General features: G+C 45.6%; 2 protein-coding genes across 2 annotated transcripts; both read right to left on the reverse strand.

Moving 5' to 3' along the window:
* Positions 1–1,026: 1,026 nt before the first annotated feature.
* Positions 1,027–4,399, reverse strand: LOC121590369 (protein takeout). The gene is made up of 6 exons (XM_041909982.1): positions 4,273–4,399; positions 3,491–3,793; positions 2,906–3,024; positions 1,647–1,902; positions 1,408–1,560; positions 1,027–1,320 (listed from the first exon to the last, which is right to left on the reverse strand). The coding sequence occupies exons 2-6, from the start codon at positions 3,576–3,578 to the stop codon at positions 1,172–1,174; spliced, it is 765 nt and encodes a 254-aa protein (XP_041765916.1). The 5' UTR covers positions 3,579–3,793; positions 4,273–4,399; the 3' UTR covers positions 1,027–1,171.
* Positions 4,400–6,142: 1,743 nt separating this feature from the next.
* On the reverse strand, positions 6,143–13,569 carry LOC121589474. Its single transcript, XM_041908418.1, has 5 exons — positions 13,091–13,569; positions 8,972–9,081; positions 7,241–7,371; positions 6,833–7,116; positions 6,143–6,753 (listed from the first exon to the last, which is right to left on the reverse strand). The coding sequence occupies exons 1-5, from the start codon at positions 13,155–13,157 to the stop codon at positions 6,602–6,604; spliced, it is 744 nt and encodes a 247-aa protein (XP_041764352.1). The 5' UTR covers positions 13,158–13,569; the 3' UTR covers positions 6,143–6,601.
* Positions 13,570–22,557: the final 8,988 nt, after the last annotated feature.

Raw genomic sequence — 22,557 nt, forward strand, 5'->3', positions numbered from 1 at the left:
GTTTTGAATTTGGCCGTTATTGACGTCATGGTTGTTGTTTTTTTGTTTTTTCGTCCACATTCTGCTCTCGGTTCTGCTTGCTCTGCTTAGAACTTCGTTCGTTCGTTCGTTCGTTCCGGGTTAATAAATGCTCGGAGGGCGGATATAGCGTGAATCTTATTCGGAAGAGTGTTTGGATCGATTGGAAGGATGCGCAAAAACCACAACCCCTGTGACCTTCACGGTCGATTGGTTCGGTGGATCGGGGAGATCCACGAGCGGTCAACCTCGCACGGGTCGTGTCGTGATGAAAGTCACCGCAAGCATTAATCACCAGGCCCGTTGGCCGCTCCAGTCGGGCACGATTAGGCAAATGTTGGAGGGTGTTTACGCGTTGGTGGCGGGAATCCAGCTGAAACTTGTTTCAACAATATTTTCGAGAAACCGGCGGCGTCGGTGTTTGAATATGAAGTGTTCATTGAATATGTATGCAGCCAGTCGGGCTTGATGCGCTGATTCATTTCCCCCACACAGCTCATTTGGAATGATGAAATGATGAAGCGGTCGCGAAAGCTATGCGTCTCATAAATCGCCCAGAAGTAAATGAGTCGAATTGATAATGTTGACATTAAGTTCGAAATTACACAAAACAGCACGGAAGCATAAGACAGGAAATGTGGACAAATGTATAGAATACAATCACTAAGTGCAGGCTTTTGCCCCCCCCCCCCCTCTAGCATAACGGGAGGAGAAAACGATGTTCAATTGAATTAAATTGTATCGTAATCACTATATTCCTTCTTCAAGCGGGTCGATGCAATAAGCGCCTTTACGGAAGCAAAATCACACGACCCAACACATGACACGACCTTACTTTATATAATCCTACCGCTAATAGCCATGTTACGGACGTGCGCGAGCAGCAACCCGGGCATAAAATGAATCAATATTACTGACGGCAGTAAAATCGCAAGCTCAGTGAACAATTGCCACCGTGCAGGGGCAAAAAAGTCACACAAACACACATAGACGCGGCGCAGTGCCGCTGTTACTCTCAGTCAACTGGACGCCATTCGGCGTCGGAGCTTTCAATTTATTCACTCGGTTTTTTTTATTACAACAAATACAATAAATATTAGCACGAAGGGGGAAGCTTTGTTTTTTGTGTTGCCGTTCGCCGCAATCGCCGTCGCTAGTCTAACCACTGCTCCACCGGAATGCGATCGAACAGCTGCTGCAGGAAGGATTGCAAATGCTCGGTCAGCTTCGTGCGCAGCTGGGGCTTCATCTCCTTCAGCAGCTCCTGGGCGTTCGTGTTGATGAACAGATTCATGGCGGCATCTAGGATGGGGAACGGAAAGCAAACGGAATGGATTTCAATGCAATGGCGGCAAGTGACGAACCCCGTTGAAGCTTTGGCACACTCACGAATAATGGCGTTCTGGTTGGCGATGTTTTCCACGCCCATTTTGATCTCCTTCACGCTAAAGTCCATCTTGGTCTGGTCGACCGTTAGGTAGGTCATGCCATCGTCTCCCTGGTACGGGGTCGCCTTGAAGTAAGTTTTTGCCTTAACGCCCTCTGCAAAAAAAAAAAACAAGGAGCGTCCCTCCCCATCGATCAGTAAGCGGCACCAAAAAAAAAAAAACGGTTCCTCTCCTACCCACCATACTCTCCCCAGTACTCGCCCGCACCGGACGCCTGCAGCAGCAGCAGCACACCGGACGATTGGTACTGGGCCGTGGCTTTGATTTTCGGGATCTCGATCGTCATCTGGAACTGCATCGAGTCGATGTCGGAGCGCACGTTCACGATCGACAGGTTGCTCACGCCGTACGCCTCGATGTTGCGGAAGCTGGCCCGATACCCATCGGGACCGCTGCCGAGCGCAATGCTGATCTCATCCACCACGACCGGTTCCACCTGGATGAAAACGGGCGGCAAAAGGGTTTTGCAAATCGTAAGGTTTGGTTTTGGTGCAAAGTTCAGGAGGTAGTTTGAAGAGGAAACTTTTCCTGCTCGGTTGACCCACTAACGACGGCCCACCCCAGTGACCCAGTGCGCGGTAGGGAATTTAGGCAATCAGAACGTTTCATTACGCATTCGAATCATGCGCATTTGCTGCAGGCGGGGAAGCTTTAAAGAGCGGCACGAAATGAATGTCATGAAAAGCGTCATCGCCATACTTTTGTTCCCTGCATGCGTGAGCGGGTTGAGTTGTTAAGGCGCCTTTCGGCAGACAGGCTCTAACGGGTAAATTAATTACTTTTCAATAAATCACGACCCCATTACCGTTCTTCTAGAGTACAATAGGTTCATTAAGGAGAGCTCCGACTTCCTATCCTCTGCATGCCAATGGAAAGATTTATAATATCCCCATGCTCACCGCCGGCAATGTAAATACATCAATTAGAGTGGAAAATCTTCCACAAGCTCACGCGTCACTTTGTGGCTGGAATGACATGATTGATTTCATTAGGGTGACCTAACGCTGACGGCTCACTAAACGTGTGGCGTTGTTTGCACTCATTCTCCCCAGTTGTTCTATGATTATCGTATAAAGTTCTCACAATTAGATCTGCTATTAATCCGTGCCCTCTGTAGCACTGGGCTTGAGTTGTGTGAAATTTGATTTAAATGTGTTGTTGTAGGTATGAATTAAATAACATTAAAACTGGATCTCTCCTTTGTGAATTGGATGACTCTTAAGCTTATGCAAGATCATATTTTTGTGTTCATACAATCATACAATTTTGTGTTCAACAATCAACCATCAAAGTCATTCCATTTCCAACTGTTAAACAGCCACAAAGACGCCAAGTTAAGCATTTACAGTTTAATTATGCGCTCTTTGTCGGCCTTTCCGGCTTCTCTTCCCCCTCTCTCGCTCTCTGTGTACCTGGCCAAAATCAAAGCCAATACTTACATCAACGATACCGATCTCCGGAATTCCTCGCCGTATGAAGCTGGCCAGCTTGTTCGCGGCGTACCGCAGACAGTCGTTCACGTCAGCCGCATCCCGTTCACAGCGGTGCATATAGTACGCTAAAAAAAAAGAAGAAGAACACAAAAGCCATTCAACGTTCAGCTGTTAAACTTTATCAAAAGGATGATTACGCGGGCAAAAAATAAAAACAATCTCCTTTTTTTTTGTTTTCGCTTCAAAAAGCCGTCCCAACCCCGACCCCCCGGTGGTGCAAAGAAAAGCGCAAATGAAAGTTAAGCAATTGGCGAATTGGCGAGGCGAATAATAAACATGAAACAGAGGGTGGCAAAGAAAATAATAATAAACGCCCAAAGCCACTACTGCTTTTTTTGTGGCTCCCCGGCGATGGGAGGATTTGATTTCAAAATCTCGCGCACACTCTTGAACACTTGAGCACGCCGAATACGAGTGCGAAGGAAAAGCAGTCTCGAGTGATGGCGAGACAGCAAACAACCGGGTACGAAGGGAATGGGAATATAATGGGGGCCAGCTCGATGGGCTCGAGATGGTTATCCCCGCACTTACGTATGTCTTGGGAGAGCACTGCCCGCAGGAAGATGGTCAGCATCAGCGTCAAAGTCAACGAACGCGCCGGGGTTACGATGATCGCCATCGTTGGTCGCCGTGTGTGTGTTGGTCGCGAAAGCGGGAGACAAGTGATGAGAATAAGTGCTGGCCAGTTCTTGGCGTTCGCGCGTTGACGACCTGCTTTTGTACCGGTTGCTGGGTTGGGGTAGGGGCGATGGGTGACGGGTTTCGCTCCGCTATGCCGGTACCGTTGAACGTGGATTTGCGAGCCCGCTGATGACGCACGCTGGATAATAGACTCTGAAAAAAAAGGAAGCCACGTTAAAAAATGGACTTTACGGGGATAGTTTTATAACAGCAATTGTGCAGTTTTCAGTCAGTAAAGTCATTTGCTTTCGTTTGCCAGCACGAAACAGTGAATCACACGATTGGAAAGTGGCATGTAGTGCTTGTAGTGACACGTTCGTGCGGCGGACAATCGGTTCATTTCACTTCCGGAAGTTGACAATCAATTTCTCCACTAGTATGCTAATTTCGGGTGGTGCCCTTTTGCTTGCAGGAAAGGGCATGGCTGTAGTGCGGTCACAAAAACATTGTCCGCATTGAACTATCCTTCACCGGCACTAGCAGTTTCTCCTACACTTCAAACCGCTCAACACACTACTTAAACTCTCTCACAACGTGCACCCCTTGACTAGCGAAGCAGACAAAACAAACCACAGAACCGCATTTGGGCGCATTGGTTTGAAATTGTCACATTGCTCACTGATTGCACTTACCTGCTTGGTTACGGAACCCGATTTACGGCTGGAACAATGGTACGATGTTCCCGATACTGTGGTTCACTCGCGAATGTTTTGCGGCGTGCGGTGAAATGTTTGTTTTATCCACTTTCTCCGCACAGGAGCGCGCGAGAGAGAGAGCGTGTGTGTCTCAAGAGCTTTTCTTCAGCTGTGCGAAGATGCGTGTGAAGTGAAGCAATCACTATGGGCCTGTTTTGTTTGGACGGAATAAAGTTTCGGGAAGGGTATATTTCGTTTGAATTTTTATACAATCTAGTAAACAGCAGGTAAGCAACATTGTGGATGTTAACATTTGAGTTTATGATTGTTATAGATGTACAAATACTTACCTATTTTGGTTTAAAATGTCTCCAATTTCACGATCGCCGCGAAAAGCTCCTCATTGCTAAATACGCCTAAAGATATGCAATTGTCCGGTGTATGCTTTCCGTTTCGATGCATACTTTGTCAACAGCTCGTTAGGCGCGTTTAGCAAGGCATGCTCTTTGAAGAGGTTTGTCCATTGAATGTCTCGTTGTGATCGCGCTCCTTCTGCACTGCGCTACCCTATGCTTAAATCTCGCCCTGCGGATTGCATAACTCGTGAGAAAGTCTGCCGAAATGGGTTGGATATTCGCTTACAGTGGGACATTAAACCGTACTAAGACTATTTTTTACAAATGATGATCCATGATGATGTGATAACCCTTCTTCTTCTTCTTCTTTGGCTCAACAATCGTTGTCGGTCAAGGCCTGCCTACCACCACTTGTGGGCTTGGCTTTCAGTGACTTATTAATTTCCCCCCATAGCAAGATAGTCAGTTCTACATATGGCGGCACGGTCTATTTGGGGCTTGAATCCATGACGGGCATGTTGTTAAGTCGTACGAGTTGACGACTGTATCATGAGACCGGCTTGATTGTGATGACCCTAGAATATGGAATATAGGAATATGGAATATGAATTATGTGAGGCGGTCCCATGGTACAGTCGTCGACTCGAACGACGCAATAACACGCTCGTCATGGATTCAAGTCTAGGTTGGACCTTCCCCCCGTAGTAAAGATTGACTATCCGTCTACGTAGTAATGAATTGAGTCTCGAAAGCCTGTATAGGCCGGCATGTCCGCGTAGGACGTTACGCCAAATAGAAGAAGAAGATTATGGAATTAATTATTTTATGTTTCTGCTTATCTAATTATTTTTAAAAATTATTAAAGAACGTAAATACGAATTGGACAACCAAAAAAAAAAAAGGTTAATCTATTTAATCAGTATCCTAATGGACTTTGTTAGAAATATGATATGTGTATAAACAAGCCATTATATCGTTCAGGTTCAATCTTCATCCAAAAACGAATGCACGCAGTGCCGGCATCTAACGGTGGGAGAACTAGGTGGTTGTCTGGGGGCCCCGTGGATCGTTAGTCTAGCATGCATGGGACCCCGTGATCCACGAATCCTGAGCACCCCCATGTTTGCAACAAAATAAAAGTCCCTGTAAAGACTGTTCCGGTTCCAGACTTGGCCGGTCTGGTGGTACAGTCGTCAACTCGTACGACGTAACAACATGCCCGACATGGGTTTATGTCCCGAATAGACCGTGTCCCCATACCGGTCCGGGAGCCATTACCAATATCCCCTCAACTCTTTTTTACCCGTTAGGATGCCCCGGCACTACAAACTCGTCTCCGATGCCCCGTCTACTACACCTCTTAGGGCCCTCGGAGGGGCTTCAGCCGCCCCAACATGCACATACGGTTTAGTTATTATTCAGGATAGAATCGCCCTAACGTAAGTAGTTCATTAATTTATTTTTTAAACATTTTCAAAGCAAAATCTTCAAACACAGTACAGCTTTTAGTGGTTTAGTTTAGTTTGTTTATTACATCAAGCATAAGAAGAGTTTTCCACGTTCACAACATTATAAAATTGATTTGTAGCGGGTGCGCTTTAGGCTCGCCTTTGGAGCTGAAATTTCTCATGAAGCTTTTTCTAACTGATTATGTTTGTTGTTGTCGTTTGTCGTTTGTACTGCAAGGGATGTTTCCTTAACCATCAAAGTTTAACCACCCGATAACCGTAGAATGCATCACACTGAACGTTTGCTTGTCTCTCAAAACAACAATGCGCAGCAATGCGTCCTACTCTCTTGCTACACAAACACATTGTGCAAAGCTATGAAAATGCTAACAAGCACTAAGCACGACACGAACAACGGTCGCACGGTTCTGGTCTGGTCTGGGAGCTTAATTCTATAACAAACAGTATCACATAGTGCCCGTCCCGAAACAAAGTTTGCGCGCGCAGTACGCCCGCCGCGCATTAGTCTACGATGAAGAAGTGAATCGGAACGTTGTCCAGCAGCTGGTTAGCGATGCCGGTGAATTCGGACGACAGCTTCTTCTGCAGCTGCGGCTGCAGGGCACGCAGCACCTCGTGGCCGTTCTCCTTCAGAAACAGGTTCGTCGCTTCGGCTGTGGGAGTACGGTGAAAGAGTGGCCGAGATTGTAGTTCGCAGCTTTGGCAGTTCAGGGTGTACACTGCGCTACTTACTCAGAATGCGATTGTTGTTGAAGATCTTCGAAACGCTGAGGCGCGGCTTCTTGATCGACAGGTTCAGATCGAGCTTTTCGACGCGCAGATGCATGCCGGTCGGTTTCTCGTTCGTTGATACGAGTCCCTTAACGTCGGCGGTAACACCTTCGAACACGGCATCGAAGTCACCGGAACCGCTGGCGGGGATGATGATCAGTACACCGCTGCTGGTGTACTTGGCGTGAATTGTTAGCCGGGGAATGGTCAGCCGGGTCTCGAACGGTTTGCTGCCGTCAGCCAATCTGTTCCAATGCAAGCAGAGAGAGAGAGAGAGCGAGAGCGAAAGGGAAAGAACGATTGTGAAATGTACGATCAACAAAAAAACCACCCCAAAACCAAAGGATGTAGAGCGCGTGTGCCACCTACTTGATAGACCGGACGGTAAAATTGCTAGCGCCAAACACTTCCATGTTTTTCAGGTTGATCCGATATCCTTGAGGTCCTCCGGTGAGCTGCAGCGACAGCTGATCCATCACGAACGGCTCGACCGACGGTAGCTGGAGTGTTAAATCAAGAGAAAGAGAGAGAGAGAGAGAGAGAGAGAGAGAGAGAGAGGGGGAGAGAGAGATAGAGAGAAAAAACACGATCACATTAGTCAATAGATACGCCGGCTACCAGTGACGGGTCCAAGGAAGTTTGAAAGCCGCACAAACGAACCCCGTTTTCCCCGGCGGCAGGCTGTCAGTGCCAACGGCAACATTACTTTTAATAGCCGCTCAATACAATGTTCGCTTTGCTTGGGGACAGCAACCGGATGCAGACCAGTGGGACAAACCGCAATTGACAAAACAATAAGGAAAACATAAAGCGTGCACGGTATTGCGGGTTCAATGTTACGCACTCTACCACCTCACCTCCGAAAAGGGAACCTTGCCGTCTGATCGTACCCCCGTTACTAATCGGTGGTCAGTGCCTGATGCACTTAGGCGCGCACATGAGCCCTGCCGCTTCAAAGGTTCAATGGTTGCTTTACGGTGCTTTGGGGTAAACAAGCGCAGTGCTCAAGGCGAAACCGTTGTAAACCGTTTAATTGTTTTGTTTACATTACAAATAAAGGGGAGTGTTTGTTTTGAGTGGTGTGTTTGGTACGGTGCAGAACGGAGACGATTGTGTATGTGTGTGTGTAATCATAATCAAAATGCTTTTATTAAATCCAGTCTAATCCACCACGCATATCAAGGATGAGTCCATCGTAAACAAATCCCTTATGCTTGTACTACTTGTAATAGTTTACTCCTATCGCCAGAAACCAAAACTCTGCGCGTTTCGATCGCGGCACAACGTTTTAACAGTTTCCGACCGGCTTCTTCCGTCACGGAAGATGGCTTCTGGTGAGACAAGGCAAGGAAGGCAAGGCAGTCTACGATATCATCTGGTTGGCCCTCATTCAACAAACAACTCGATTGAATAGTCTTGTTCTTCTTCTTCTTCTTCTTCTTCTTCTTCTTCTTCTTCTTCTTCCTCTTTTTCTTCTTGTTTTAAATTGGCACCTTTGGCTGCCGGCCTAGACGCCATTGACACTGAACTTCACCTTGTGGTCTTCACCGCACGAAGGTTGCCCATGAGTGAGCGAGTTTCGAGTGTTTTGGTCTGTTGTTGTTTTTTTTTTGTTCGTCTTCTGTCCACCTCGTTCGAGAGGTAGGTGCTACTTTTTTTTCGTGTTTGGTTAATATTTACTTTTTTTTGGGGATTGCATAATGTGCGTGCTATGTGCGTCACACCATCGACATTCGCCGCGGTGTGGCCGCGAAAGTCAAGTCAAATTTCGGCTTGAAAGAGGGCCAAAACACAACCCAAAACAGGGTCTAAGTGAAAGTGAAATGTGAGTTTTTGGTGTTTTTTGTCCTGTTTTCTTTGGTTGCCATGCTTTTGTGTGCTGTGGCAGGGAATGCGGTTCAATCAGGTTCAATATACCCGAACAGGTTGGTTAATTAAACAAAAAAAAAAAAAACAAAACAAAACAGTAAAGGTTCTGTGTCTGCTTAGCCGTACGTATGCAGCCCGCCCGTGACAGGCTGACCTTACGGGCTGCCGGTCCAAAAACCGGTACATGCCGGTTTGATGCCGAAGTTTGCCGAAGGCCATCCGAAGGCTTACCTTTATCTCGGGGATGCCGCTGGACAGATAGGGGCGCAGATGCTGCAGCGCTTCCTTCAGGCAGTCGGTCAGGCCGGGATCGGAACGGCGACACTGTTTGATGTACGGCGCTGGGGGGTGGGGAAAGAGTACGGAACGCATTAGAATGGAATGGGTTGTGACTAAAATGCATATTGATGAGCGTCAGATTATGTTTAAATCGGAACTGAATCGCAGCTACAAGTTCCTGTTTGGGGTGGAAATCAGTTGCCTCACATCGAATGGCATTGAGCTGTGGTAGTAGCTGACATTTACCGAGCCAGAGCAATCGACCACGTTCATTGTCCCGCACAAAAAAAAAAAAAAAACCCGATTGGGTTGACCGATAAATAGTGTCGTGCACTTCCTGATGCTTCCAGCTGCCTTTCACTAGATCCAGTGTCCTTAGGTACGTTTGACGTCCAGAACCCGCCTTGCTTTTCTGCTTGCAAGTGAAGCACAGGTAATACTGACTCTTGCACCAAACTACTGGATACAGATGTACTACGCACCATTCGTGTGTGTGTGTGTGTACAATCCAAGGTCTTGGGTGTCAAAAGTTTAACGACACCAAACGCACCGCACTTTGCTGGTTGCGGGTAGTGTTGCAGACATACCCACCGACACCGACGTGGACACCAAAAAGCATTTTTTCCCTACCCTATTTGCGGCCGCCAACCGCAAAGTGTCGCGTACCGCAAGTGTGGATAGGAAACCGGTTCGCTGTCGAAAGAAAGCACACCCCACAGGGGGGAGGGGTGTGGAAGATGTAACATTTAGGCAAGAGAGACACTTTTATGAACATTTACACGCAGAGTAGAGTTGAAGTGGCCGGTTGCGCACCGTTTCTAAGTGGTCTAAGATGGGCAATCCCAACAAACCATCAATTGCGGGACGAGATACTGGACGAGCGCGTGTGCGTGCATGGTGGACTTGTCCCACACCAACCCCGTGACAGCTTTGTGAAGGTCACGCTTTTCGTGAAGTTGGTAGAGCGTCCGAAAAAACTAAGCACTAAGCCGGTTGCGGTTGCCCAACCTGCCCATTAAGCTCTGATGCACATGGCGCGTGCGTCACCATGAAGATCGGTTTCATGGACCGCTCCAAGGACTCGGCCCGGGACTGTTTAGCGAGTAAATACCATTTAGTTGGAGGAACGGCTCGGGTCCACACACACGCACTGTTGCCTCCCGCCCCCGGTAATGAACGGTTCGAGTACGGTGTTGGGGCGAGTGTAATGCGCGAGCTAGCGAAGCCACACGGTTCGACGACCGGTAAGGGCCGATATCTGTGACATGTGATCGTACGCAGTGGCTACAAGCACTGAGTGAGAGAGAGAGGGAGGGAGTGGCAGGGAGAGGCTAATAAACTGCTGCGCTGTTGTCCACCATCTAATTTACGTTCTTTGTTTGCTTGAGATTGTTTGGTGGAAAATGAGGGCTTTGTGTTACTGGGGAACAGGGATGTAAACAGCGGCATATAAACATACACCCAGCCCCCACGCCCCTCGGCAGTGGGCAGTGGGTTCGGGCGAACCAAATTAAGCTCGCCAACACTTCCTCACTTTCACTCGCAAAGTGCCGGGCACACTTTTCACACTCGGAGCGGCCCTTTTTGCCCTCCAACATCGTCAACCCCCGCTTTTTGGGTTGCATAACGTGTGGTCACTACTGCCCCGGCGCAGCGAAAAAACATTGCACCCCGTGCGAGTGTTTGCATTACATGCGCAAGACACACTGGTGCCACTGCGGTGGGCCGGTTTTTGTTTGTCCTCCCAATCCTAACGCTCGGTGCTATGGGTGTGGAAAGGTCCGTTTTTTGCAAACGGTGGCATTCCGTGGGTTTCCCACACACCGACCGAGGAACTGCGCATTGCAACCGATTAACCCCCTCACACACACACACACGTGCCGGCGAACGATCGGTAATTTTGTCGATTATAAAATGCAATAAAATGGAGATGAAGGCTCACCGGCCACCCCGTAATGAGGTTCCGGGTTTGCAGGTGTGCTGTTGTACTTCCCAGAATGTTAGTCGAGGCACCTCCGGATGCACAGCCTGGATGCGGTTCTAGAAAAGTCAACGTCATGATTCTCGATTCGATTAGCATCGCCTCGATTCACACATTCTAGTCGCTTGGGAAACGGGGAAAAAGCGGAAAACTACGGCTGTGCCGCTACCACCCCTTTTCTGCGTAGAACAATAATGGGAAATTGCTCATCGCGGCTGCGTTACGCAACCGGCGATCGTAACTGCATATCGAAGCGATATTGTATAATCAAGAGAATCCCCTGCACGCAGAGAATCATCCAGCAGGGAGGGTTGATTTTTGTTTGTTTGCTTTGTTTGTTTGCACGCTGTTTGCGCGCGCAGGAAACCTTCAGTAAAAGACCCTGGCTCGTATCGGGCCACTAATAAGAGCCGACCCTGAAGAAGGAGGCATTCGGAGGTTCGGTCATGGGCGGGTGCACATCTTTGCGGTGGCATCACAGGCGATGCCTCGACATTGACCCACTGACACCTCTCCGGTGTTCGCAGGCGCATCGGCAGGCGGCGAAATGATAAATTAAGTTCGGCTCGGTCTATAGTGGCCCCCAGTGAGCATTCCATTCCACCTACCTTCCCGCCCAAGGATGGATGCTTTGCTAAAGGTTCATAAAAAAGCTCCTGGCTGCTGCTGCTGCTGCTGCTGCTAGTGACGCCGACCGACGCCGTGTTTAATGACATCTTACGGGGTACCGCGAGCATGGCACAGAATGTCTTTTCCCGTGTACTTTTGGTTTCAAACACGAAGACATTTGTTCGTCGCTAATAGTGCGCGCTGGAGTGATGTCAATGCCAATGAGAAGCGTTTTTTTAGATCTCAGGGTACACAAACCCATCAAAGATCCGTTAGCGACTGCGGTTAACTCGCTGACGAGCTTTAAATGGCGCTCAAGCTGAGTTGGACATTCCGTACAGTTAATGGTCAGATTGGGTTTGTTTTTGTTCGGCTGCAGGCAATTCCCAAAAACAAAAAAAAAATCCAAGAACATCGACCCGTTCCTGCTACTAATTAGCATATACAGCACGGCATGTTGCTCTTCTCTCGAGCAAATGATTCATCAATCATCGCCTTCGATCGTTTACGGTGGCAGAATGTTAAGCAGCTGTGTTGGGTGCTTCATACCTCCCGGTCGGTTTGCTGTCCCCGGGGAGCAGGGTTACACGCCACTACAAGACCCCCGCGAAAGGTTATTTCCGCTGCTCGGTAGTTTTCGCACGCCCATCTTATCGCGATCGTCAACACGATCCGATCTGGAACCGATAATGAGATGTTTTACTTTTCAAAGGCAGCAAAGCACCGACAACGTGTCTGAGCGTTGCTGTACGCTGACCTACTGGGGTCCGTCAATGGGTAGCAGGAATGTTGGGCGGTTGGCAACTGCAACTGCATTTAGCAGCAAACGCCGGATGCGGTGCGGTGCGTTGCGTTGCGTTCGGGTCTGGCGCAATCGTAAGTGGCAAGGAAAGTTGAGTTACCGAGTCGCACATTGCCGAGCTGGATATGGGTGCCTGATCTTCTAAGTAGCGCTTTGAGACATCCTTAACGTCTGACTAGCCTGAAATACACACACACACACACACACACACACACACACACCGTGAAGCATCGTTACATCACTGTACCGAAGGTGGACGCCCTTTCCACTTATCGGCTTAATGACTCACGGCACCCGGCCCGGTACCATACAAAGCTGCTGTGTCATGTTTGGGCCGTGGATTGGAGCTCCAATCACCATTTACAGAGCTCATCGAGCTGTTCTACCGGTAGCGACTAGTGAGACTCTTCAGTTTCAACCATTGAGCAACCATCTTTATGTCGCTATTTGCACAACTCCACCCGTTCTTGCCGTAAGTGTGAACAAACAAACAAAAAAAAGCCCCATGAATGGAAGGCAGACATCCTCGGCCAAAGCAGGCAAGGGCAAGTTCACGCACGCCGTCCCAAAACTCGCATTATAACCTCGGTACGCATACGGACACGGGATTGGTCCGGACTAATGGGGATGAGTGATGAACGATCGGTCACGCTCGCTTCCATGCTGTGAGGATACTTACGAATTTCCTGCCCAACGGCCCAGCCGGCCCAGCCCAGCAGGCAGCAAATGGTCACAAACTTCAGCATCGTGTCGTTGATTAAGGGATTGAGGGCTTTGCGTACGATACGACAATCACCAACTCAAGCACGGAACGCACTCACACACACACGGTACTACGCACAGCCACGCAACACACTTGGACACTGCAAAGGGGGGTTCTAACACGCGTCCACTTGTGCACGTACGCCGGACGTTGGGAATTCAATCGAATTACGAGTGTTGACACTTCCTATTTTAACCACTTCCACTACCGCTTTACTCTCGTTTGCCCCCTTGGGATGCACTGGATGCTGGATACACCGCACGGTACAGCCACCGGTACACGGGGATCTGGGAAGTGGGAGAAGACAGAAGTGCGCAAACCTGAGGCAAACCAGCACAACGGACGTCCGCGATCGTTGAGTTCGCTACAACGTCTGTTGGGTTTTGCGGTGCGTAGCCGCTCTTTTAATGATTTTCGACGCCCCGGTGGGGTCGGGTGCGGCATTCGCCGGACCGATCAGTTAACCCGCGGCACGGTAAGACGCGGGTCGGTCGATCTCGCGCGTACCGAGGGTGGGATGCGTTTCCTCTCGCTCGCCCACCATCTCCCTCTCTCTTTCACACTGTCTACCTTCGCTCGCTTGCTGCTGTTGCCGTGGCTGAGGCTTGAAAAGGGCAAGCGGTAAGTGGCTGAGGTGTACTTGATTTGAAATGGTTCTTAAAAAGACGCTTGAAGCATCCAAAGCACACAGCGCGACGTGTGGATTGCGGTGTGGTGGAAAATCATTGAAAATAATTTTATTGGTTAATGAAACGATGATACCCGTTGCTAGCCGATTATTCCAATTGCTACAGTTTTTGGACAAAAAGTATGTTTTTATTATAGTTAGACATCCGTTAAAGTTGTTGTTAATGTGTTTTTGAAAATTTATGTTCATGTTTTTGTTAAGTAAAACTGTCCTTTTTTTTAAAGTTTACCAAGCTAATTGTCGAATCATTTAAGTGCTTGATTTTACTGTTTCTGTTATCGTTACTTTGTTTACTTTTATTTTTTTATACATATTTTCTATACTGTTTATTTCACTTTTGTATTTTCTACTTTACGTTTACTTTTAAGCTCTTACCTTACTTTACTTGATTAAATTGTTGCTTTGAGTTTTTTTTCATTAAATGATCATTTCTATCTATTCTTTATTCTATATCAATTTGGTTTGCTATGCACAAGCACAAGCACAACAAGCATAACAAGTGGCCGGCAACACTCCGATCATGCGTAAATTAGATGGTCCATTATTTTAACCACCCATTCAAGCCCACTGTCCGTCCGTCCGCATCTAAAGAGCATCGAAAAACGGGAGAGGAACAACCAGCACAGCAACAACAAAAATACAGCTCACTTGTGAAAAGCTCGTGCTTCGTCCTCAATTTTCTGCTATGCTAAGCCGGCCGTCCTTGGCAGTGGCAGTATCGGTGGTAAACAAAGACCCTGCCGGTTGTCGGGCCAAGCCATTTCAAGGTCGATCCTGCTAGAGGTATTCGGTGGCTGTTCAAATTTTTCAATTTCGAGAATAATTAGCAAACTCAATTGAATGTTCATTCTCTTCATTTCCGGCCGAAGGGGAGGGAGGGGAGGGGGCAGCGATGGTTGCAGGTTTAGTTGTTTAGTTGTTTAGTTGTCTTACCCTTTTTGCTTTGGCGTCTAACCGATGATGCATGTCTTTTTTTGTCTCGCAATTTTAAAGCAATTCGTTCAAAAACATGAAATTCATGGTGGAAGCTACACAAAAACAAGGGAACAAACATCAATGACGTTCCAGGAAGAGGATGATGAGAGCAAAAGAAAATAGAGCAAATCTTTCTGGTGGTGAACCACCCGACACGGACACAGTCGCCGTAAAGGGCAGGTGAAGGTGAAGGAGTCCGGTCGGTTGTACACGCCGTTGGCACCACCGAACCGAACCGGGTAACGTGACAAAAAGCGGGAAGATTAACCCAAAGCCAAATGTCACTCACGCACGCACGCACCGGTGTGCAACCGTATGCAACTAGAATGAGGTGAATTTTCCCGCACCTTGAACCGCGTACTGTACCGCACCGCAACAAAGACCGGCACCCCACCGGCTAGAAGTGCGCGAAAGGAAAGCGACGGCTCAATGTTATCAGGTGCGTGACCGGCTGGGCCTGACCGGAAGTAAACCAACCATGCGATGGAGCTCACGCGTCCTTTAGATTTTTAGCTTTGCCGTCTGCGATGCGTTTGTTTGCGTTTCTTTGAGGTGTATGCGAGGGTTTTGTTGTTTTTTTTGTTTTATTGCAAACGACCGGTATACATTCGATCGTGTGCCCTTGTCTTGTGTGTGGGGCGTTGAGTTTAGAAAAGCCGCAAAGACACACAAACAAACCGGTTCAATGAGACGTTTCGTTTTGCGGGAAAATACGCTGTGATTAGTGTTGAAGAGGGAATAGACAATGGGGGGTTTTCACCTCGTTGGTGGTGGAATTATATAAGAATGAGTAGAATTTTTGGTTAACGTGATGCTCAACAACTGGTTTTGAATATTTTAACCAATCCAGTTTTTGACCAAAGCATTGACCAACTGATTTGAAGGTTTTGAAACTTCTTTCAGCGACTCGATACATCGGAATGATATTAGAAGTGTAGCATAGGTTCGACACCCGACACTATTAGACTTAGCAAATTAGAATTAGATTAGAATAGCAAAGACACAATTATTAGTATAACATCCGCTATAATAATCTGCAGTAAATTCATTACATCCTAGACACAAACCGCACTAAGGCTAGAATGAAACAGCTAATGATAGAATGAAATAGCATGATAAGTGGCGTGATCGTATTCACCAACACACTCAAAAGAAATAGTTTTTACAAGTATAAAATTTTAGATTAAACATTATCAGAACATAAATTACTGTAATTAGATGCACACAAATATTAGACATAAAAGTGCAATATGTTCTAATCCGAACCAACTAGATAAATAGGGAAAATTTAATAGAGTTCATCCAATTGCGCAGTAGGATAATACACATGGAAGGACGATGTTACCTAATGTACGCAAAAAGTCACGTACGCATAATGCGATAGATAGAGCAGGATAATAAATTGTAATCATGCATAACGGAGCGGATAAGCTAAATATGCCCATAAGCGCAATGTAATTATTTCGTATAAAAGGAAGCTCGCGCGTAGCTAGAAGGGAGTTGTTGTATCAGTAAAATCACGCAGTCCAGTCCGCCGCGCAAAATTTAGTCCGCAAATCAATAGAAGCCAACCACGCTATTAAGTTTAAGTAAAGTGGCAAAAATAAAGTGAGTTTATATAAAAGTGCAAATACAATCTGTCTTTAGTTTGGAACGGCACTAAATGATGACAAGTTCACTACAGAAGTTTTTGTTTTAATTGAATTCTTTTCTCATCCTTTGCCTCTTCCCAATTGTTGTTTGTATGGCTTAATTGCTGTCATGATTTTACTTTCTATCTGTCTTACCACCACATATCAAACCACACGACCATTCAGCCTAATGAGACATTGAATTCATTTCCGGACCGGCGGGCCTCGTGCAGATAACAACCGACACGCGTGTGTTTGCCGTCAAACACCGCGAAAGCAGCATTGAAGCGGCCAATGGATCAATGCATTAACATTTGCTTCCACTGCTTCCTTTCGCAGTCGCAGCAGGACGAGCCTTTTCGGCACTGCACAATGGCTGTGTTTCGAGCCTTCTCCCACAGCCAAGGGTGGACGGAAGAGTACGGTCCACTTAGCATTTGACGGTGGCCAAATGCGCCACCGCGCCAAGGTGACCGGGTGGTTTTCGTGGCAGCTTAAAAAGAAAAAAAAAAACACACACACGCACACAGACCACATATTGTTGTGGGTAAAAGATACACTCATCTCATCGGGCCAGAAGGATCGGCTTGTACATGATGGGCATTTGAAATGATTTCTGCTAAGCAATCGGCTAAATGTTGGCAAAGATCAAGATCAATGCTACTAGCCGGTACCCGGTGCTTTAAGGTTGGTGAATGGTGGCGCACAAAAGCTTTTGTCTCCCTTGGAGCTGCATTTTGATTGAGCATGGCCATCGTTCGCCAAATTGTGTGCCGGAGTTTGTTTTGCAGTGAAATGGAGTTGTTTTTTTTGCTCCATCTTTTTCTTTCGCTCCCTTCGACATTTTTGTCCAAGGTTTTGGCCCATCGCGTGGTCAATGGAAGTAGTAATTGCCGTTATTCAAACGATTGGCTAGCTCTTGCCGAATTAGTAAAAGCCAGCGGTTGGGATGGGATGGGCTTAAGTGGGCACATTTCCATTGCCATTTGCAATTGGTTTCGTGTTAGAGAGTGATTGCAACGTTTGAAAGGATTTGAATGTATGGCTACAGATTGATTCGTATGTGACGCATTAAATCAGGGCCAACTGTAAAGACACTTGGTGTGCAGGGTGTGAATAAAGGAGTCATCATGATGTAATTAAATTGAATGATTAATTCATTTAAAATATTTTTCAAATAAAATGTTGGTTCAACAAAATCAAACATCGTCGAGCAAGCAGTCCAAAACTTCAAGTGTTCCGCGAAACGTAACACAGTAGCATGCTCCCTGAAAACTTGCGGAAACTTTTCAAGCTCAAGCACAATAGATCAAAGCTTCATTGCAGGGGTTCGCAAGTCGCGATTAAACGGAATTGAAAACGAAAAGCTAAACAGTTTGAAGTAAATGAATAATTTATTTAAAAAGTATTCTTCTTCTTTTTCCAGCAATTCTTTTGACAGCAATTTGCGATAGCGCGCGTGAGGTCTCGCACGCCATACAAGTCCACAGCCCCAGCGCCCTGGCATTAAATAGCTTGCTAGCCTAGACAGTTTTTTCAGGGGGGGCTTTTCTGGCAAAAAAAAAATCCGTACCAAATTTAAATGGACAAATAGTTTAATCACGCCCACTCTCTCTCTCCCTCAGTGGCTTCTATTTATCCGTTTTTAGTGCTCAGTATACCCACCCCCTTTCATTGATTTGCGCGTGGTCGTGTTTATATTGGTGGTTGTACATTATTATATATGTTGTATGTTTGGTTTACCTGCGACCTGGACCATGCGCGAACCGATCAATTCTGGAATTGAAGAAGTTTTATTGGTGCCATGTTGGTGGATTCCGTTGCGTGCCGTTTCTGATCAGGCCATTTGATTGCCATGCCGATCAATGGCTATGAAGCTAATATCAAGCGAGCGTAGGTGAAGAAGTTATTTCGATCACGGAAATATTTTTTTTCTGTCATGTATGATTCTAAATTGTTGATCTTGAATCAATGTATGGGCTTAACGGCAAAAAGAGAAAATGTATGCTTGGGTTAAAAAGTATTTAATCCTTATTTTACGGAAAAGTAATTGACAATTCGGGCCGGTCTGGTGGTACAGTCGTCAACTCGTACGACTTAACAACATGCCTGTCATGGGTTCAAGCCTCGAATAGACCGTGCCCCAATACGTAGGACTGACTATCCTGCTATGGGGGGAAATTAATAAGTCATTGAAAGCCAAGCTCACATCACCAGTGGGTAGTGGGTACAAGCCGGCCTTGACCGATAGCGGTTGTTGTGTCGAAGAAGAAGAACTAACAATTCAGTGAGATTTACAGTAGAACGTCGATTTTCCGGGGACGGATTAACCGGCGGGCGGCTTAACCGTGCGCATGAATTTGACAGTTGGTCAATCGTGGCGAACATTTTCTGTGATGGTCAGGTTAGCAAAATCATTTGCTGTGCAGCTATGTAGTGTCTAGTGATATTTTTAAACTTCATTTTTGATAAAGAATAATTGTTAAATCAATCGTTATTGATTCAAAAAATATTTCAGATGTGATTAAGCGATTGGTTTAAGGTGAATACTTAGTAAAACCAGTAAATTTTGTAATTTTTATATCTATTTGACATTTCTTGGACCTTTATCCATGGAAATCGATTAACCGGCAACCGCCCGGTCCCGAGGTGCCCGGATAATCGACGTTCTACTGTATTCATAAAAAAAATTCCCTGCATACAAACCTCGGAAAGAGATTACTTTCTCTCAATCATTTATCACCCTACATCACACCATCTCATGCACATTGAACGGTATTTACATTTTCTTGCCCAACACACATCGCAATCGAAGTTTCGTCCACCTGCTTTATTGCTAAATCCTTCTTCTCCATCGCCTCAAATTGAAATATGCCTGTTGTACACGCGAATTATATATAGAGGGCGTTCGGGATAATTTTGACAGTCACCTACGGAGAAAGAAAAAAAAATTATGGCTAAATTAATCATCGGGGAATTTTTTTTTGTTTTAGAAATAGTAGCTTACCATGTATTTTATTCATTTTATTCAAAATATCCGCCCTCGGCTTCTATTACAGCCTCCACCCGTCTCCGGAACCGGGAACAAGCCCTGGCGACAATTTCGCGGAAAACGGACCTGATTTTCGCCATCAGCTCCGCCTTGGTGTTGCTGGAGGTTCTGTTGGTGTCCCGTTCCACCGCGCCCCACACGAAATAATCCATTGGATTAAGATCCGGGGACCTGGGATTCGGCGCGATGAAGTCGTTGAAATTGGCCGCCAACCACTTTATCGTTTTGGAGGCTGTATGGCACGGAGCGGAATCCTGCTGGAACACGTACGGTCTGCCGTTGGCCACTCTCGTGATCCAAGGCTTCACGACGGTGTCCAGCATGGAAATGTACCCGTCCGCGTTCAGCCTCAGCCCCTGCTCGAAAAAGTGGGGCGGCATCACGTCCCCTTCCGATGACACGCAAGAAAACAGCATCACCGTCTGGAGAAACTTGGTTTGCGGCACTCGTGACACGTCCGCCGGGCAGTAAGCCAGCCACCGGTTGTTCTAGGTGTTAACCTTCTGTCGTCGTCGCGGTTTTTTCCCAGCTCACTCCGGATCGCCTTCACCGTGTTCAGCGAACACTGTACGCACTGCATGATGTCGCGGTTGTCGCGTCCTGGGCGGATCATCATCATACATGTGATCCGCTTTCACAATGTACTCTTTTTTGACATTTTTTTTTATCACCGGATGTTTTGCTGCTTGTTCCGTACACTTTTAGCTGTCGGATGACGTATTGCTTGTTTTCCTATGCCCACACATATATAATGTGGATGCATCATATAAAACCGTATAAAAAGGTCTGTTAGTTGTGTAAATGTAAGTTTAAGTCGACATTGTTTCCTAGCTGGTTATAAATAGTTATCGTTCATGAGGGATCGTTGAATCCAAAATTAATCCAGTATTACGTCAAAGTAGTTCTGGAAAAATCTAACGGCGGTAAAGTTTTTAATATGTTATTGTGTTACGTGCTTGAATTTATTTAATATTGCTTACTGTTATATTAGTAAGACAAACCAAGTCGCAAAAGCTTTTGCGAAAATCGCGACACTATTTTTCGACAATCGCAGAAGTTTATACGAAAATTGTAAAAAAGAACTTTTGCAATCAACGCAAAAACTTCTGCGATTGTCAAAAACCTTTTGCGACGGTCGCAAAACCTTTTACGAATTTCGGAAAAAATCTGCGATTGTCGCAAAAACTTCTGCGATTTTCGCAAAAACTTCTGTGGTTTTCGCAAAAAAATCTGCGATTTTCGCAAAAACTTCTGCGACTTTCGCAAAAACTTCTGCGATTTTCGCAAAAACTTCTACGATTTTCGCAAAAACTCTTGCGATTTTCGCAAAAACTTCTGCGATTTTCGCAAAAACTTCTGCGATTTTCGCAAACATCTCTGCGATTTTCGCAAAAACTTCTGCGATTTACGCGAAAACTTCTGCGATTTTCGCAAAAACTTCTGCGATTTTCACAAAAACTTCTGCGATTTTCGCAAAAACTTTTGCGATTTTTGCAAAAACTTTTGCGATTTTCGCATAAATCTCTGCAATTTTGACAAAAACTTCTGCGATTTTCGTAAAAACTGTTGCGAATTTCGCAAAAACTTCTGCGATTTTCGCAAAAACTGTTGCGATTTTTGCAAAAACTTCTGCGATTTTCACAAAAACTTCTGCGATTTTCACAAAAACTTCTGCGACTTTCGCAAAACCTCTTGCGATTGTTGCAAAAACTTTTGCGATTTTCGCAAAAATATCTGCGATTTTGACAAAAACTTCTGCGATTTTCTTAAAAACTGTTGCGAATTTCGCCAAAACTTCTGCGATTTTCGCAAAAACTTCTGCAATTTTCGCAAAAACTTCTGCGATTTTCGCAAAAACTTCTGCGATTTTCGAAAAAACTTTTACGATTTTCGCAAAAACTCTTGCGATTTTCGCAAAAACTTCTGCGATTTTCGCAAAAACTCTTGTGATTTTCGCAACAACTCTAGCGATTTTCGCAAAAACTTCTGCGATTTTCGCAAAAACTTTTGCGATTTTCGCAAAAGCTTCTGCGATTTTCATAAAAAACTTCTACGATTTTCGCAAAAACTTTTGCGATTTTTGCAAAAACTTCTACGATTTTCGCAAAAACTCTTGCGATTTTCGCAAAAACTTCTGCGATTTTCGCAAAAACTTCTGCGATTTTGACAAAAACTTCTACGATTTTCGCAAAAACTTCTGCGATATTCGCAAAAACTTCTGCGATTTACGCAAAAACTTCTGCAATTTTCGCAAAAACTTCTGCGATTTTCGCAAAAACTTCTGCGATTTTCGCAAAAACTTCTGCGATTTATGCAAAAACTTCTGCGATTTTCGCAAAAACTTCTGCGATTTTCGCAAAAACTTCTGCGATTTTCGCAAAAACTTTTTCGATTTTTGCAAAAACTTCTGCGATTTTCGCAAACATCTCTGCGATTTTGACAAAAACTTCTGCGATTTTCGTAAAAACTGTTGCGAATTTCGCAAAAACTTTTGCGATTTTCGCAAAAACTTCTGCGATTTTCACAAAAACTTCTGCGATTTTTGCAAAAACTGTTGCGATTTTCGCAAAAACTTCTGCGATTTTCGCAAAAACTTCTAAGATTTTCGCAAAAACTTCTGCGATTTTTGCAAAAACTTCTAAGATTTTCGCAAAATCTTCTGCAATTTTCACAAAAAACTTCTACGATTTTCGCAAAAACTTCTGCGATATTCGCAAAAACTCTTGTGATTTTCGCAACAACTCTAGCGATTTTCGCAAAAACTTCTGCGATTTTCGAAAAAACTTCTGCGATTTTTGCAAAAACTTTTGTGGTTTTCGCAAAAACTTCTGCGATTTTCGCAAAAACTTTTCAATTTTCACAAAAAAATTCTGCGATTTTCGCAAAAACTTCTGCGATTTTCGCAAAAACTTCTGCGATTTTCGCAAATACTTCTGCGATTTTCGCAAAAACTTCTGCGATTTTTGCAAAAACTTCAGAGATTTTCGCAAAAACTTCTGCGATTTTCGCAAAAACTTCTGCGATTTTCGCAAAAACT

Source organism: Anopheles merus, chromosome 2R (genome assembly GCF_017562075.2).
Source record: "Anopheles merus strain MAF chromosome 2R, AmerM5.1, whole genome shotgun sequence".
Taxonomy (NCBI): domain Eukaryota; kingdom Metazoa; phylum Arthropoda; class Insecta; order Diptera; family Culicidae; genus Anopheles; species Anopheles merus.

Excerpts from the sequence above, each read along its gene's own strand:
- LOC121590369 (XM_041909982.1), bottom strand. The coding sequence starts at position 3,578 with ATGGCGATCATCGTAACCCCGGCGCGTTCGTTGACTTTGACGCTGATG. Across the intron at positions 3,025-3,490 it reads AGTGCTCTCCCAAGACATAC|CGTACTATATGCACCGCTGT; the intron begins GTAAGTGCGGGG and ends CTTTTTTTTTAG. Across the intron at positions 1,561-1,646 it reads CGAGTACTGGGGAGAGTATG|AGGGCGTTAAGGCAAAAACT; the intron begins GTGGGTAGGAGA and ends TTTTTTTTGCAG.
- LOC121589474 (XM_041908418.1), bottom strand. The coding sequence starts at position 13,157 with ATGCTGAAGTTTGTGACCATTTGCTGCCTGCTGGGCTGGGCCGGCTGG. Across the intron at positions 9,082-13,090 it reads GGCCGTTGGGCAGGAAATTC|CGCCGTACATCAAACAGTGT; the intron begins GTAAGTATCCTC and ends CCCACCCCCCAG. Across the intron at positions 6,754-6,832 it reads CAACAACAATCGCATTCTGA|CCGAAGCGACGAACCTGTTT; the intron begins GTAAGTAGCGCA and ends GTACTCCCACAG.